The following is an 18,033-nucleotide window of genomic DNA, read 5'->3' on the forward strand; positions in this document are numbered from 1 at the left end:
TTGGATAAGCGAAGGTTGGATAAGCGAGACTCTACTGTAATAAAGAGAAATACAGTCCTTTAATACAGAATTTTTTTTAAGTCTCTAAATGATGACAGGGTGGAGTGGTGGCTGTGAGACTAAGGATTTCCACCGGCAATCGGAAGGTTTGCTCGTTTGAATTCCATAAATGCCAGAAGTGATTCCACTCCATTGGGCCCTTAAGCTTACCTGTAATTGCTCCAACCTGGATATGACATTAACCTGCATCCAGCCCTGCAAGCAGGTCTTCCAACTTGCAGGGAAAACTCGGGGGTTGGTGGCAGGACTGGCACTCCAGCCTCTGTAAAAAAAACTCTCACTGTGCCACTCCATTTGAACTAGAGTGGTGTTGAGGTGTCACCCATTGCACAACTGCACTTGGGTCCTAATTTGTGATCCTGAGGTGGACTGTCGTATAGTGGGTGTATCAGTGCAACGGCCTAACCTGCCTCTCCTCTAAATGATGGACTGATGATAAGGTCAGATGGCCAGGGTGAACATAAAAAATAAAAAAGACTCCTGTTAAACAGGAGGAAAAAAATGGCTATGGGGTTCCTGGTCGAAAGGCTGGCCAGCCCCCACTGGGCATTCTGCTTAACCAATGCCCTTAAGCAGGTTTTTTTTTATAGCTTTGCCTTAAAGGATTTGATGCAAAGGGTCTCGTGGCAGGCTGGGGTATTTGCTTTCATTCAAACATTCAGTCATCACAGGTGGCTGCATAGGACTTTGATCAGAAGAACTGGAAAAGAAAATGGTGAAAAGTAAGGATTATTAAAGATTGAAGATACATTGAAGAGTATGATAAATCTATTCATATCTGATTTATAGTTACGAAAACGCCAAATTAAAAAAGTGTGTTTTAAGAAGTTTTTTAAAACAATCTATAGCGTTGGTCTGGCTTATCTTTGTCGGTAAAGTTTTCCTCGTTTTTGGTGCATAACAACAAAAGGCTACCACACAATTTCATTTATGCGTGGCACTTGGAATTATGAGACAACCTTATCAGAAGATCAAAGATTACAACTTGAATGTAGGGGGATAGGCACTCAAAAATATAGGAAGGAGCAAGATTATTTAAAGCTTCACATACCATTAGTAATATTTTAAAGTCAGGTCTAAAAGGCACAATAACCAATGTAATAGTGATAAAACTGTGAGATGTACTCAGATTTTCTTTTCCTGGCTAGGATTCTTGCTGCTGCATTTTGGACTAATTGCAACCAATTGATGTCTTCCTTAGGTAGAACAATTAGGAATGCATTACAGAAATCTAACCGACTAAATATAACATGAATTAATTTCTCAGCATCTTGTAATGTTAGAAGACGGTTGACTTTTGCAGCGTTCCCAAAATGAAAAAATGCGGTTTTAGTAATCTGGTTGAGGTGTGATTTAAAGTTCAGATCAGAGTATTATGATTACACCTAAATTGTTTACTTTCGTCTTAACTTTTAATTCTAATTATTTTCATTTTTACTACAGACTAAGATTTCATTTTTTTTTTCTTATTTATTCTTATTTAGATTTAAGAAATTACTGCTCATCCATTTTGACACAACGAATGATAGTCTTGTACTTAATACGTGAGGCTAAATTACTTAAACGCAGTGCAAATTAAAGACCAGGATAATGTAAGCCCCTTAATGATTTTGCGTAGATGAGCACAGTTAAATGAGAAAGAGTGTAATCCCCGAGTGTCCCATAAAACAGAGGCTCCCAAGCTGCTGTTGTGCCCCCCAGTTGTACCGCTGCTTAACCTTGAAGAAATATGCCCGATTATTGTGTTTGACGTGAAAGGTGGAAATACGGCCTGGAACTCTCTATTAATCAGAACTGAAATTAATTTTAGGCCTTTGTATATCTCTGAAGTGGAGAGGTGCCGGCCAAGTTGGTTTAGCTTGCGGCCGGCTCTGACTGCAACAGGTAGGCGCGACGTCACGCCTCCGTCCTCCTGCTGCGGTCCCTCCTCCCAAGCCGCTGCGCTGCGCTCCAGCTGCTGCCGCCGCTGCCTGGCTGCCGGTGCCTGTCTCTTTCCTATTCCCCATACTGCATGATATTAATGTAACAACATGACAGGCATCGCCGCTGCCTCCTTCTTCTCCAACGCCTGCAGGTTCGGGGGCTGCGGACTTCACTTCTCCACCTTGGCCGAGCTCATCGAGCACATCGAGGACAACCACATCGGTAAATAGCCGTGCAAACGCAACTCGGAGCCCTGCAGCTCTTCGCGGCGCAATGGCAGGCGGCGTTAGAGGGGGGCGATCGAGCTGTGGCAGCCATTCTCTTCCTGCGTCCTGTCAGCGCCGTTGCTAGGTGTGGTGAGGATGGGGGCACTCGGCTGGCTGGGCGCCTCGTTTCGGGAGACCTTACAGTCGCCCCGGGGAGTTTCACCGATCGGAGTACTCGCACGTGCCAGCGGCACTGGGGAGTTGGGTGTAGAGGGAGGTGCCGTTGGCTGCCATGCGCTGCGCCGCTGACTGGAGGAAACGACTGCGCTGATCGCCCAGCAAAGCGGCTGTCATCAGCTAGGCCCCTTTTTTGCAGGGCGAGCGTTGCCTGCAGCGGCTGCGGGCGGGCGCACGCCGTCCAGGCTTTGGGTTAGGTTGGCGGTGGGAGGGGGTTGATGCGAGCGAGGCGCGAGAATGTAACCGGGTAAAGGAGGGGGTGGCGAGCCTAGGTCTCCGCGGATCTCCGTGTGGGACGGGAAGCAACAGATGCGTGTACGGTTCCGCTAACGGGCAGCACTTTGGACTGGCGATCGTGGGGCGCTGGATGTGTTCAGCTGGCGCGTTTAAGTTTTTTATTCCTATGTAATACTTTGACATTTCTCTATGTAAATACAGTGTGACCAATGGGTGTGCCTAACGCTGACTGCACGTCTCCGCTTCGTCCTGCAATGCTGCTCAGAAGAACGAGCTTATGGTGACAGACACGCAGCGTTTCAGGGACGAGCATGGGCGTTTCCCATTTACGAGTAGCTGAGGGGCGTGAAGGGACATATTTCGGTGCCCTTCAAAATTAAGTTATGGGACATGCATCGTAGAGGTCCTCTGTGTCCGGGATGGAGTGGTGGGTGCAGTGAGACCAGATAACGATCACTTCAGTATAGAAGTGGCCGTCGAATGTACAGCACCAAATACACTTAAAATGTGAGGAGGATGAATAACCCCAAATTAACAATGGTGTTTAATCGTTGTACAATGTTGTGTGAATTTAAAAGACTGAGAAATTGGAAATTGGCAGGGGTGAGATGTGGTCAGGTTGTTTAACCTTAGACAGTGTGGTCCCGTGGTTAAAGCATTAGATGTGAAATCAGTTAAGCTCCTGCCTTTGACTCACAGTGTGACCCTAAATAAGTCAGTTTATCTTCCTGTTAAATGTTGATGTTGATCCTAAATGTAGAGTGTCTGCGGTGGGCTGGCGCCCTGCCCGGGGTTTGTCTCCTGCCTTGCGCCCTGTGTTGGCTAGGACTGGCTCCCCCGTGTCCCCCGTGACCCTGTAGTTAGGATATAGCGGGTTGGATGATGGATGGATGAATGAATGGATGTAGAGTGTACAATGTCGGCGTTTAAAATAAATGCAAAGAATTGCATTATGTATCTGTTGTGCAAAATGACTCTGTTCACTATAGAAAGGTGCTATATAACAATTTTACGGTGTCTGCTGTACAGTGGGGATTTTGTAGTTCAAAAAATTCTAATCACATGCTTTTCTGGTAAGTAGTGGATAAAGTGATGTGACTTGAAAGCTACTGAATATGAAAAAACAAATATGAAAGGAGGCAACAGAAGTCTTGCCCAATTATAAACCCTGCCTTTAACCTGTGCAGACAAATTCTGTCCCATATAGCAGCAGAGAGAGTTTGTACGTGTTCATGAAATTCTGAAGTCCAGAAGTGACTTCGGGCCTATAATGAAAACGCTCGACAAATTCAAGTCCTTGTTTATGTAGATTGCCTTGTACCCAGTGCCGCTGGCTTAGGCTTCTGGTCCTCGTAAACATGAATTAGATGAAGTGGATTTGAGACTAATGTGTTATTATTTAGAGAAATCTATGTTGTATTTGAAATCGCATGCTGTTTTTATTCTGTGATGGACTGGTGTCATAACAGTGCCTGTCTCCTGCCTTGCCCACATTGCCAATAAGAAAGGATCCGACTCCCTGTGACACAGACATTGAAGTTATTTGGTACCATCGGGATTCCTAAAAAATAGGCTATTGTTAATGTGCAGACATCAGTATGAATGAGGGCAACTAATTAGCAGCTATTGTGTACACTCATCAGTGATTTACTATTTAATAGTAACTTCATAGAAAGAAGTAGTTGGATTCAAACTGAGCAGATTAAAAGCAATAGGAAATATAAGGTAGAAGACAAAAACAAAAAGTCTGTATTAGCACAAACCACCCTGATTTAGAGTGTTTATAAGAAATATAATGATTTACTTCATGAGTTAGAAGTACAAAGCAAACAAGTAATGTTGCATCAGATGATTGAAATATTAAAATGTGTGCTTCAAGTCAAATTTTCAAAGTCTTTCGATTGTAATAGAAATAATTCATTTTAATCCTCTGATAGGCCTCCATAGATGACTGGATCCTTAGTAAAGGATCAAAAATAACATTTTCGTAATCGATGACATTGAAATAGTTTAAAACAATAACCCACATACTCATGTTTGAAATGTATCATTTGTAATCATCAGGAGTGGCTCTTAGAGAGCTACAACCACAGGTAAAAAATCAAGTATTAACAGTAATATATTCGTGATTAGCAGCCTTAAAATAAAATTAAACAACACCACACATGTCTGTGTTAGCAGTCACATTTTTCAGTTTTGTGAAAAGGAGTAACTTTGACTCCTTGTGTCCCATTAGCAGGTGGGCCTCTGGGGTCAGTTGTGATGCCCAGCTTCAAGTCCCTCTGGCTGTTTTTTACTGAAGATATCCGTTGGTTTACTCTTCATTCTCAAGGTGTAATTTCCTGCACAACATGTTGCATAAAATGCCCTAAAATTAGTGTTTTTGGGGTCTAGAGGGGCAAAATTAGAGGTAAATCCATAAAGCTCAATATTTTGTATAATTAGACTTGAAGACAAGTTATATAGTATATCATATGTTGGGGTTTTCTCATACTGGTGAGTGAGGATGCACCAGACACAAAATCTGAAGTGATTTCAAAGCATTTGTAAGTAATTGTTATTAGCACAAGAATCACAGTATATAAGGGATACATTTACAAGTGTAAGCTGGCATTGATAATTAAATTGGCTGGACGAGACTCGGCAACCACCAAAGCTGTCCAGGGCAAAGATTCCCACTCTCTGCTTTAAGTTTCAGACACTTTGGCTTAGTGACTAGTGTATGGACTCTTTTTGGTTACTAATTTGATCTTTACTTCTGATTCACTTTGTGATTTTATGTGTGTCACTTAACCTGCCAGTGCTTCAATTGTAAAAGTAAATGTAGACAAGTGTAATGTGCAGGAACACAAGGTGTGTCTGAGGATTATTGTGAGGCTACAATCGAACAGGAGATAGTTAACCAAAGACGAGACATGGTCAAAACTATGAAATCAGAAATAACTGAAAACCAAAACTAAAGGGATAAGATGTTGATCAGAAGTCAGGAGCAAAATAGAAGTTGGAACCTGATGCACAAAGCCAGCACTAGAGCCTATTTGCATTAAGAGACTATCTACAGTAAAGAAGACATTGTCAATTATTGTATTCACCAGGAGATAGTGCATGAAGTGAACGGGTGGATTTATAAATTGTTACTACTGTCACAGTCACACAATGTCTCCAAATGGCATAGATGCAAACAAAAATAAACGTAGTCAAGACAAGATAAAAAATGAACCACAGAAACTGAATCCTTGTGAAAAAAGACCAGAAAAGTTCAAAAATACAGATATGACAACATGCTAATATCATGGAATTACATTGGATAGAGGTTTCTTATTAACTAATAGGAGCACAATTTATGCTATTATTATTTATTATTTCACTAGTTATGGTCACAGCTGTCTTATGTTCTAGAACATAGCAATTCTTATTCAGGTACTTCTAAATTTCAATTGAAAGTCTACAGTTATGGCAGGTTTCGAGTAAGGCATCTACTTTGTATTGCAATTTGTCCTAAAGAAATAATAAATTAATTTTTAAGAACATTCTTTGTCATAAGTCACTTTTCATGCTTATGCACCTGTGACATTACATGGTCAAATCTACTAGGAATTAAGTAGGACTAAATCATCCTTCGGAGGATGAGCCATTCATTTTACAGGTTCTCATACATGGTCGTCCCTTGGTGGGATGCAGTCAGGAGGTAGGGAATTTTTGCAAGATGACATGAGTGGTTAAGGAGCACAGATGTACAAAAAAGTGTCAGTTCATTTGTAATGTGAGCCTTTTGTCTTAGTGTACAGTATCATGCAAATTTTGAACTTTTTAATTATGAATATATGCTAAAGAATCATTAACCATATCCCAATGTATGTTAACAATTTCCTATTTGGTATGGATGGAGAGAAGCTTCCTTACTTCATTGTCCATCCACTATCTAGATAACTTTTGAAATGACTAATGTTGTAAAGCAAACAAACTTTAAATTCCACTGTTCACTGTAAAACCTCTCAAGTTAGTTGCAGACTTGTGTAGGTCTTGACCAGAGTCCCTACTGATTGACGGACTCCATTAACATCAACAATATTAGGCACATTTTGTAGATAATGGATAAAAGTCTTAAAAACTTCTTTGTCAGTACTTAAGTATAAATCATTTTTAATATTTGTAAAATGGTTTTAAGGCATTTGTCAATATACAGCCTTATGTAAGCAGACTGCAAGAAGATATCAAATAGTTAGATATATCCAGTCATGAGTGAATTACAAACAGCTGAATCATTATTTGTATATACTGTACTATCTATATTGCACTAGCAATGCCTTTTGAACTTAATTTTCACAAATACAAAATATGGTGCATGGTACAAATACAAGGTAATAGTATTATTGCAACGTAGAAGTAAGTTTGTGACAAGAAGATGAATGTTTAAAATACAGTGAACATCGAGGCAAAGGCACTGTCTTAGACAGCTGCCCAGGCCCACGTGTACCTTCATTGTTCTCCAGTGACGTTTGTAGTTTGCTCTCCTGCTTCATCATCTTTCAGCAAAGCTGTTCCAAGCAGCTCCAATTCTGGGAACTGTGATGGTATTGTTCTACATTAGCCTTTTAATACGTTTAGTCAAGTAAAGTAGGCACTTTGTGCTTTAATTTACTATTTGTCCCTGTAATCTCAACAACCTTTGCAACACCAAATATACTCTGTGGGTGCAGGTGTTTGTGCTCATCAGGTTTTTATGTCAAATGAAGACTTCTACATTGAATTGATAGGCTGCTGACAATTTGGCAAGTTAGACATTGCAACCTTAGTTGTTTTCCCTTTAAAGAAATATAAGGTTGATAACCTGTGTTTTGCATGTCTGATAAAATTATCTATCTATCTGTCTGTCTGTCTGTCTGTCTGTCTGTCTGTCTGTCTCATATTTGATAAGAATGATCACACACAGGTGGAACTTCGATGAGATGAGTTGTTCCTCAGTAGATCTGTTAATTATGAACCAAAGCAATTTTGATGTGATATCTTGTCACAGCATAAGTTAAACAAAGATAAACTGAAAAAAAAGAAATATGTTTTTAAAGCTGTGCTAAAAGTGAGGGATAATCATATATTAATTAACATAGATGAATACCCATTCTAGAAAATGTGTCTGAGTTAAAACATAGTGGGTTTCTAACTAATACAGTATGTATTTACAATCATGATAGTAAAGATTTGAAATAACAAGTGTAGAAATGTATTTGCTTCTTTTTTCCTATGAAAGTTACTGAGACCTTTAGAAAGCAGCCCACAAATAATCATGTTTGTTTTTGCCATAAGCACTCAAGGGCATCACTTCTACTCTATCAGTCAGAAATGGTGAAGTGGTCGGTTGAGCACATCTGTCAGCAGAATCCACTTTAGGATTCTAGAAAAGGCATTGTTAAATGGACGAACTAAACAGGAAGATAATTTTGATGATTATCTTTATTATCATAAAAATACAAATGTTTTCTGTGTGATGGCACACTTTGTGAAAGGGGCTGTACAAAATGAATATTGATTGTTTGAAGGTAGGATTAGACTCAAAGTATGGTGGTATGGAAATAAAGTTTATTTTTCATCCGGTGTTTGATTTTCTGATATGCGTGTAGGACATAATTTAGTTGGAAAACATATATAAATCAATATGCACCTCTAGTGTCCACAATATGCCTAGAGAGAGAACGCATTCAGCGGACGTCCCTATCTGCGCCCTGTAAGATTAGTTGGTTTCATCGTCGGGCGCTTTTATTGGCTGAGCACAGGGCACTGCTATTAGTTTATCACAACCACTGTATGTGGTTTGATTAATCTGGTCATAAGTGAATTTACACGTTTTGTTAATGTCTGATTATGAGTCACGTAATAGGCGTGCTTTGATTGATTGGTATTTATTCTAGCTGTGTTACATGAAATGTGATACATTCATATATGTTTATGTATACTTTTTTATTTTTCCCAATGCCTATTTTGTGCATTTTGTTGCTTCTTAATGTTTCAGTTTTGTTTTTTCAAAAAAAAAAAAATTATATATATATTTATATATATATTAGGGGGTGCGCCCCCTGCTCACTTCACTTGCCAACCCCCCCAGCCTGCTCTATGCACCAGTCACTTCATGTCAACTCTAAATATATTCTGTATATATATATATATATATATATATATATATATATATATATATATATATATATATATATATATATATTAATTAAAAATCTATACATATATTCCAAATTATTTTGATTTTTTTGATCTAGACATATTGAATTTTTTTGTCCATTGTTCCTAAAATTCATAGTTTTGTAGTCTGGTGTACTGAGAATGCTCTTCTTATTGGTTCTGTTTATTATTTTGTTCACAGTATACTGTTTTAGTATCTGAAATGTTTTGTTGTGTGAGTGATTTCCAGTTCAGTCATAAGCCTGCATCATAAGTCCAATTATAGGATATTATGTATTGATACAGAATTCATTCAAGGGAGATTTGCAAAGTACTTAAGAATAGACTTTTTTCCACACCCCTAATTATAGCATTTAATTCAAATACATGGGCTATATTGTGTAAAAAGTCATCCTCTGGATTAAAATGTTCTTTTTCACAAGGTGGCTCAGGTCTGAATTAGTCAGTTTTGGCAACATTTGATGTGTCTGAGATAACCAAATTTCTGGGGTTCTTAGTAAAAACCTGTCGGGTATTTAATGAGACTCAACAAGATTTAAATTATTTTAAATTATAAAATTATTATTGTAAATTATTTTTATATTGAATATATCTTGAACTCCAAATGATTTCGTAAAGATTATTTTGTTATGCAGCCAACATAAATGTCTGCTTCTTCTTTTTTTTTTAATCCCATTTTGGTAGGCATTACCTGTGATAGTGCTGCAAGTGAGATTCTGGAGTGAAAAGCTCCACTAAACGATGGCTGAATGTTTATGATCCATGGAGAGGACAGGATTGACATGTACACACAGTAATAGTGAGCTAAATGAGTTAGATAAAGCCACAACTTTTCTCATTTAAATAATGTGTGATTTAAAGAAAGTGTGCTATCATCGACTTATAACAGAACAAGATGCAGAGGACAGAAAGATATGGAAAAAGATGATCCACGGTGGTAGCCCCTAACGGGAGCAGCCGAAAGAAGAAGTCATCATCATCGACATATATCAGTTCTGCATATGCTGAATTATATTTCGGTTAGCTTTAATTATTTTTCACTCATCCAATGTTGTTTATAGCAGTTCTCTAGAAAATATAGTATTGTGGTAAATGCAAGACAATCCATATGCAAGTCTGCTTGTTTGTCTTGGGTTTTTGATTTAGCAGCTTATTAATGTACCTATTTATAATACAAGGGAAATATTCATTATATGAAACCAATTAAACAGTAAATGGAAAAAAAATTGAGGTTAGCAAGGTAAACAAAAAGACATTAAAGTAGTATTTTAGTAGTGTTTGAATACCAGCCTGGGCATATCTGTGTGTAAATTAGATGTTTTTCTCATGACTGTATGGGTATTTTCTACTCCTGTACTCCTGTAGCTCCTCTACTTATGTACCAAGCCAGGTCTTTTAGGGTAATTGGCAGCGACTCTAAACTGTCCACATGTTTCTAAATGTGTGCAAGTGTCTTGGGGTGGACTGGTATCTCATTCAGAAATGGTTTCTTTCTCAGAATCTCCAAGAGAGGCTGCAGCTTCCCCGGAATTTGGTTTGAATTGAAATTGAGTTCAGAATGTGGCTGGTTACTTCTAAGCTCTCAAGCTGCAGAATGTCTTCAGCAGTTTAAATGTTAGCTGGTAAAAGTAAATGCAGGTTTATTACAAATTAGTTAAATGCTTTTAAATACAACCAGTTTGAGGAAGTGGGGGTGAGTGGTCCTGTATATTTGTTTGTTGACTGGTCAACCTACAGAGAAATGGTTTCTGTTTTCCACTTGATGTTGTTGGGATATGCTTTTTTTGTTCTCGGCAGGTGCTAAAATTGTATAAACTGAAATTCCTAAAAGGGCAAAAGAATGGAACATTTCAATGTGAACATACTAAACAAGATGATAAAATAGCAGCTCATGAACTTTCAGTATTTCCAAAAAAGATGCTTTGCTGTCCTCTCTCTATTCTCCCATTCAGTGCAAGATCATGAATTATAACTTTCATGGAGCCACAATGTCATAGTCATAGTCATAGTTAAAAATGGGTAGTTTTTAGTAAAATGTCATGACAGACTTTGTTAAAAATGTCATGTATATTTTAGTAACTTGTTTAGTTTACTCACATGAACGGTTTATACAGTGACATAATTAGCTTAATTACCCGTGTGTAAAGTAGTATAGAGAAATGATGTGTAGTATTAAAATAATAACTGATATAACTATCTTTAAGTAGTAGTTGATTTTTCCCCCTAAGGTTTCATTTTACAACAGGCATGTTCTTGTATCTTTCCTCTCAAGTCACCATGCAACTGCATGCCTGCTTCGTAAGAATTTAAAATGTAGAGAACCTTGGGATCATTTAAATGCAGGTATTTAATGGAATTCTGTATAACTTAGAAAATGCCTGCCTGATGCAGAAATAAGTCGACTTTAAGAACAAGAATGATTAACAAAAAAAAAGGTTATACAGTACTGTATGTCTAGGAGAGAGAGTGTGTGATGTGCTATGGAATTGGTGTTTCTTATGTAGTGTAGTGTGATTTTTCTATCCTATTGTATATTAAATTTAATATTGGCATAAGTGATGCAGAGGGTAGCTTTGATTTCTCACAGCTCAATGAGGTTAAGGTCTGATTTTTAGCCTGGGAGCTGTACGTGTGAAAACTGATTGTCTAATCTTGAATGTGTCATCCTGACAACGGTGTCAAGTAGCCTTTAGCTTCTAATGGTATAGGGATAGTTTTAATGGGCTGGACATTTTTCAATTGATTTGAGTTTGATTGGTGCTAGGTTTTACGTATTTCTTCCTTATATATTGAAGATTCCTATATTGTGTTATTCTTTTGAGAGACATTAATGTAATGTATAAAACAAAAAATGCATCTGATGATTCTTGCCTGTTTTTTGTCTGCATTATGCTTTGCCTAAAAGGTTCAGTAATTTAAAAAAGGTTTTGTGCTTAATTAAGGACATTTCTAGTAGGTACATAACAAATACTCTGTAAAGATGACTCTGTTAAAGTTCAGCTTTGGAAAGCAATCAACAGCCAACACAAGCAAGCAAAATTACATTGGCAGTTAGAAACTAGTGGTATCACAAGCCATGCATTGGGAATATTTTATAAAAAGAAATAGTGCTTCACAAATCTTTCCCTAATTGTTTTTAACTGTCTTAAAATACATTTATTATGCCTTTTTATTATGTACTCGTATTAACTTTTAGCAGAATGTCTGTGCTAATTGCTTATTCAAGTGTAATGAATTAAGTAGGATGTTTTTATCAGGAGGTCCTGTATTTAACTTAACATGGCCCCCGTAAGCTTTTACTAATTTGGAGAAAAAGTGCACAGGATTCAAGTAAGAATTGTTAATTACTACTGACTGCACATTTCAAAGTAAATCAGTTTAATCAGAAAAAAAGGTTACTTTGACTAAAAGTACCGTATACTGTATGTTGCATCGTAATTAGTGCATGAAAGGACAGAAAGACATTAATGTGTATTTACTAGCCACTCTGTTCCTGCACACAGAATAAGGCCTTTCAATCTTCACTCTTTTACCTTGTCCAAGTGAAGCAGATGACTCTTGCTGGGGGAAGGGAGGGAGAGAGATGGTTTTTCATCTCCCTCTGGAACCGTTTTCCAGTTCAATAAAGGATTTGCATGGTGGGAGCAGCTTTGTTATCTTTCAGTTCACATCTGCCCTAATCCTTAATTACTAGGTAATAGGTGTCTCTTGTAGATGATACTTATCTTATATGCATACAGCTCTTCTGAATAACATTGCAAAAAATTCTACATGAATTAAGTAGATTTTCTATGTTCATGTTTGGCCGTATGCCTGCCTTGGTTGACCAAATTTACCTAGAATAGGGCAAATGATGTTTTTTGTAATATGCACATTTAATTATAGTGCCTATAAAATTATTAACCCTCTTTTAAGTTTTCACATTTTAATATACTGTAAAACATTGAATCACAATGGATTTAATTTGGTGTTTTTGGCACTGATCATAAGAAAAAGAATCTTTAATGTCAAAGTGAAAATTTACATATCACTTTTAAAACATCAAAAGGCTTTACATCAATAGAATCAGCAGGAAATAAAATAAAAAGAATAAAAACATAATACATTAGAATAAAATGATAAAGGCAAAAGTCGCACACAACTAAGAGCAATGTATGATAGTTAACAACCATAACATGCATTATAAATCTAAGATAAAAATAAGTGATTGCATAAGTATTCAACCCCGTGCCAGTCAGTATTAAGTGATGCACCTTGGGCAGCCATGACAGCCTTGAGTCTTTGGCCCAGGTCTTTCTCTCTGTATCAACTTTGACCATCTGGATACTGCCATTGTCCTCATTGTTCTTTGGAAAACTGCTCAAGCTCTGTCAGGTTGCATGGGATTCACTAGTAAACATCCTTTTTCAAGCTCAAACTGTAATTCTCACTGGAATTGAGATCTGGACTCTGACTTGGGCACTCTAGAACATTGACTTTGTCGTGTTTATGCCATTCCTGTGTAGCTTTGCCTTTATGCTTGTTGTGTTGTTGCAAAACAAATTTCCCAAGGTGCATGTTTCTTGTGAACTGTATCAGGTTTTCTACCAGGATTTCCCTATATTTTGCTGCATTCACTTTACCCTCTACCCTTATAAGCCTTCTAGGGCCTGCTGCAGATACGTATCCCTTCAGAAAGAACATACTTCACAGTAGGGATGGTGTTTTTTTTCGATAATATTCAGTATTGATCTAAATTGATTTACAAAAAGCTCAATTTTAGTCTAATCAGACTACAGAACCTTCTGCACCCTGACTTCAGAATCCTCCATCTATTGTCAAAAAAAATGTAGACGAGATATCTTGTGTTTTTTTTTTTTTCAATGTTTCTCTTTGCCGCTCACCCATATAAGTCCAATTTGTGAAGCGCCCAGAAAACAAAAGTAGACGCAGTGTCTCCAATCTCATCTGATGTAGCTTGTAACCTTTTTGGATTTCTCCTAGGTCCCTTGGTGGCCTCCTTAACTAGTCTTCTTCTTGCGTTATCACTCAGTTTTTCAGGATGGCCAGCTCTAGGTAGATTTATGGCTGAGCCATTCTCTTTCCATGTTTTAATGGTTGATTTAGCTGGCCTCCAAGAGACCTTCAGTGATTTGGATATTATCTTGTATTCCCTCACCTTCAATCAACAGAGTTGCTTGGAAGAATCTAGTTTTGTGCTCATTGTACAAGTCAGGACATAATACTGCCTCACCATAAGTTGGCCCTTCCAGATGAGGTGCATTTATACTACAGTTAATGGAAACCCCTTGATTACAGATACAGTGGGTGATCTCCATTGAAGTAATTATCTGATAATTCTCAAATTAATTGGCTGCACCAGTGATGATACAGGCATGTCATTTTAGGTGTAGGGGAGAATATTTAAGCGATTAATTACTTTGTTCTTTATATTTTGAATTAATTTAGACCACTTTGCAGAGATTGAAGTGTGTTATGTTGATGTGGGGGAGATTACTTAAGCAATAAGTTATTTTGTTCTTTATGTTTTGAATTAATTTAGACTACTTTGCATGGATCTGTTTTCATTTTGACATTAAAGAGTTTTTTGATCAGTGTCAGAAAAGCCAAATTGAATTCACTGTGATTCAGTGTTATACAGTGGTGTGAAAAACTATTTACCCCCTTCCTGATTTCTTATTCTTTTGCATGTTTGTCACACAAAATGTTTCTGATCATCAAACACATTTAACCATTAGTCAAATATAACACAAGTAAACACAAAATGCAGTTTTTAAATTATGGTTTTTATTATTTAGGGAGAAAAAAAAATCCAAACCTACATGGCCCTGTGTGAAAAAGTAATTGCCCCCTGAACCTAATAACTGGTTGGGCCACCCTTAGCAGCAATAACTTGCAATGAGTCTTTTACGGCGCTCTGGAGGTTTTTTGGCCCACTCATCTTTGCAGAATTGTTGTAATTTAGCTTTATTTGAGGGTTTTCTAGCATGAACCGCCTTTTTAAGGTCATGCCATAGCATCTCAATTGGATTCAGGTCAGGACTTTGACTAGGCCACTCCAAAGTCTTCATTTTGTTTTTCTTCAGCCATTCAGAGGTGGATTTGCTGGTGTGTTTTGGGTCATTGTCCTGTTGCAGCACCCAAGATCGCTTCAGCTTGAGTTGACGAACAGATGGCCAGACATTCTCCTTCAGGATTTTTTGGTAGACAGTAGAATTCATGGTTCCATCTATCACAGCAAGCCTTCCAGGTCCTGAAGCAGCAAAACCATCCCAGACCATCACACTACCACCACCATATTTTACTGTTGGTATGATGTTCTTTTTCTGAAATGCTGTGTTCCTTTTACGCCAGATGTAACGGGACATTTGCCTTCCAAAAAGTTAACTTTTGTCTCATCAGTCCAGAAGGTATTTTCCCAAAAGTCTTGGCAATCATTGAGATGTTTCTTAGCAAAATTGAGATGAGCCCTAATGTTCTTTTGCTTAACAGTGGTTTGCATCTTGGAAATCTGCCATGCAGGCCGTTTTTGCCCAGTCTCTTTCTCATGGTGGAGTCGTGAACACTGACCTTAATTGAGGCAAGTGAGGCCTGCAGTTCTTTAGACGTTGTCCTGGGGTCTTTGTGACCTCTTGGATGAGTCGCTCTGCGCTCTTGGGGTAATTTTGGTCGGCCGGCCACTCCTGGGAAGGTTCACCACTGTTCCGTGTTTTTGCCATTTGTGGATAATAGCTCTCACTGTGGTTCGCTGGAGTCCCAAAGCTTTAGAAATGGCTTTATAACCTTTACCAGACTGATAGATCTCAGTTACTTCTGTTCTCATTTGTTCCTGAATTTCTTTGGATCTTGGCATGATGTCTAGCTTTTGAGGTGCTTTTGGTCTACTTCTCTGTGTCAGGCAGCTCCTATTTAAGGGATTTCTTGATTGAAACAGGTGTGGCAGTAATCAGGAAATTGAACTCAGGTGTGATACACCACAGTTAGGTGATTTTTGAACAAGGGGGCAATTACTTTTTCACACAGGGCCATGTAAGTTTGGATTTTTTTTTCTCCTTAAATAATAAAAACCATCATTTAAAAACTGCATTTTGTGTTTACTTGTGTTATATTTGACTAATGGTTAAATGTGTTTGATGATCAGAAACATTTTGTGTGACAAACATGCAAAAGAATAAGAAATCAGGAAGGGGGTAAATAGTTTTTCACACCACTGTATAACAATAACACGTGAAAACTTCCAAGGGAGTGAATACTTTAATAGGCCCTGTACATAAATGTGACCAACAAAACAAGCCATAATTCAGGTTTAAATACCTTTATTTATTTTGTTCTTCATGAGCTTGTTCTTAACCACTCACTTAGAAATTTCCCCCTCACTGTTTTTGGTAATTACAATTGATCAACTTTCATCAAACATTAACCTAAAGTCTTTTTTGAGCCCAAAATTTGGCCATTGTTCAAATAAGCTCCAAAAAACTTGATTTTGCTTATTCAGGCCTTTGCTTGTTTGTTATAGTTTCTACCCATGTGTTTTGGACATTTTGGTTCACTTTCCCTCATGACTTGTGCCTTATCATTTGTTTATGGTTTTTATTGCAGGCTTTTGTTGATTTTCTTTTCTTTTTCTTGTCTACAGTATGCATTCACCTACTCCATTTTTGTTTGTTTATGCAACTTTACCTCAGGCTGTTAGTTATGTGTCCACCAGTGTTTGTCTTACATTATCTAATCCAGTTTTTAAGTAATATCTGTAACAGTTCTTGCCTTCTCACACCTCTAAAAGTGCTTTGCTGAAGAGGACTAAAGGGAAGGTTTGGCAGCAGAAAAAAAAATAGTTTTGATGCCATTTTCAAATGTTTATTTTTGCATAGTTTTTCTTCAGTACTCCAGTTTTCTTGTTGCATTGCTAAGATACAGTTACGTTAAGTGGCAGTTCGAGTGGACCCTGCAACTCTGTCCAGGAGATTTTTTAGAATATTATGGTTATTTTGCGTGACTGATTTTTAAACCTGTTTTGTACCTGCCAATTGACGATTGCACTATGTAACCTTTAGGTGCAGCTTTAATTCAGTTTGTTATATTTATATTCAGACTTGACTCTAATACTTCAGCATTTATTCTCATATTCTTTGTTTTTTATATGATTTATTGTGTACTGGAATATTTGTAACATATCTTGTTATTGGATGTTGCGTTTTCTTGTATTCTTGTGTGCTTCTAAAGCGTGCCGTGAAATGTGGTATAAAAATAAAGACTGATTTACAGATTCAAGTAAAGCACTTTACTTGTATATAATGCAATAAATTAAACAGATAGTAGTTTATTTGTGTCAATGGGAATTTCTTAAAATGATATATTTAAAAATAATTTGATTATTAGTTCTGGCTTAATTTTTTGCTTTGGTCTAATGAATGATGTCATGTTCTATGCTGTACTTTTTAAACAAAGATGCTACTGTAGTTTTCATTCCTCCTGTTTATAAAGATTCTGAAGCTGGTAAGCTGTATAACATGTTTTTGCACAAAAAAGTAAGCTTGGTCCAGTAGTGGCAAAATTCACACATCAAAGGAATAAATTGGTATTTTTCAAGTGAAAGTTATTTTTTTTCACATTCATGTAGTAAATTATATTGCTTATATTGGAAATTGTGTTCCAAGGATTTTTGGCTCATTACATCACAAGAACAAGTATGTCATTTTTAAGAACACAATTTCCCCATGGCAGATCAATATATACCATGATTATGAAAAAAATATTTTGATTTGAGATATACTGAACTTATCCTTTAAGATCTGCATCTTGCCTGTCTCAGTGGAAGACCTATTCTCACATAACCCTGCAGATAGAAAGTTTTCAAGCTTAAGGACAGTAAGAGAAGCCACCAATTTCTGTTCTGTTTCCTTGTCTGGCAGAGAAGCTTCAGAGGCCACAGTAGCTTGAAAACTTTAACAGATGTGTAGATTTACAAATCAAAAAATTCTGAAATTCAGAGAGAAGATTCAGAATATATATTAGGAAATTAGGTTTTAATTATAAAAGAAGACATCTGGTGTTGTAAATCAACATCTGCTGAAACAGTTTAAGTCACTCTTGTGGGACCAGTTGCATCCATTTTACCTTGAAAAAATATATCCCAGTTGTTGTGTTCTGATCCTAAGAATGTCCAGAATAGTAGTTGTCT

General features: G+C 37.4%; 1 protein-coding gene across 2 annotated transcripts in view; it reads left to right on the forward strand.

Moving 5' to 3' along the window:
• The first annotated feature begins 1,801 nt into the window (after window positions 1–1,801).
• The window catches only part of jazf1b (JAZF zinc finger 1b), a 287,243-nt gene continuing 271,011 nt past the window's right edge, over window positions 1,802–18,033 (forward strand). Inside the window, exon 1 of one of the 2 annotated variants that reach the window (XM_039736337.1) lies at window positions 1,802–2,205. In XM_039736337.1, the coding sequence (XP_039592271.1) occupies window positions 2,091–2,205 (115 nt within the window). In that variant the 5' untranslated portion in view covers window positions 1,802–2,090. The remainder of the gene's footprint in view (window positions 2,206–18,033) is intronic. The other variant, XM_039736338.1, reaches the window with a different exon arrangement.

The sequence above is a fragment of the Polypterus senegalus genome, chromosome 15, assembly GCF_016835505.1.
Source record: "Polypterus senegalus isolate Bchr_013 chromosome 15, ASM1683550v1, whole genome shotgun sequence".
NCBI classification, from domain to species: domain Eukaryota; kingdom Metazoa; phylum Chordata; class Cladistia; order Polypteriformes; family Polypteridae; genus Polypterus; species Polypterus senegalus.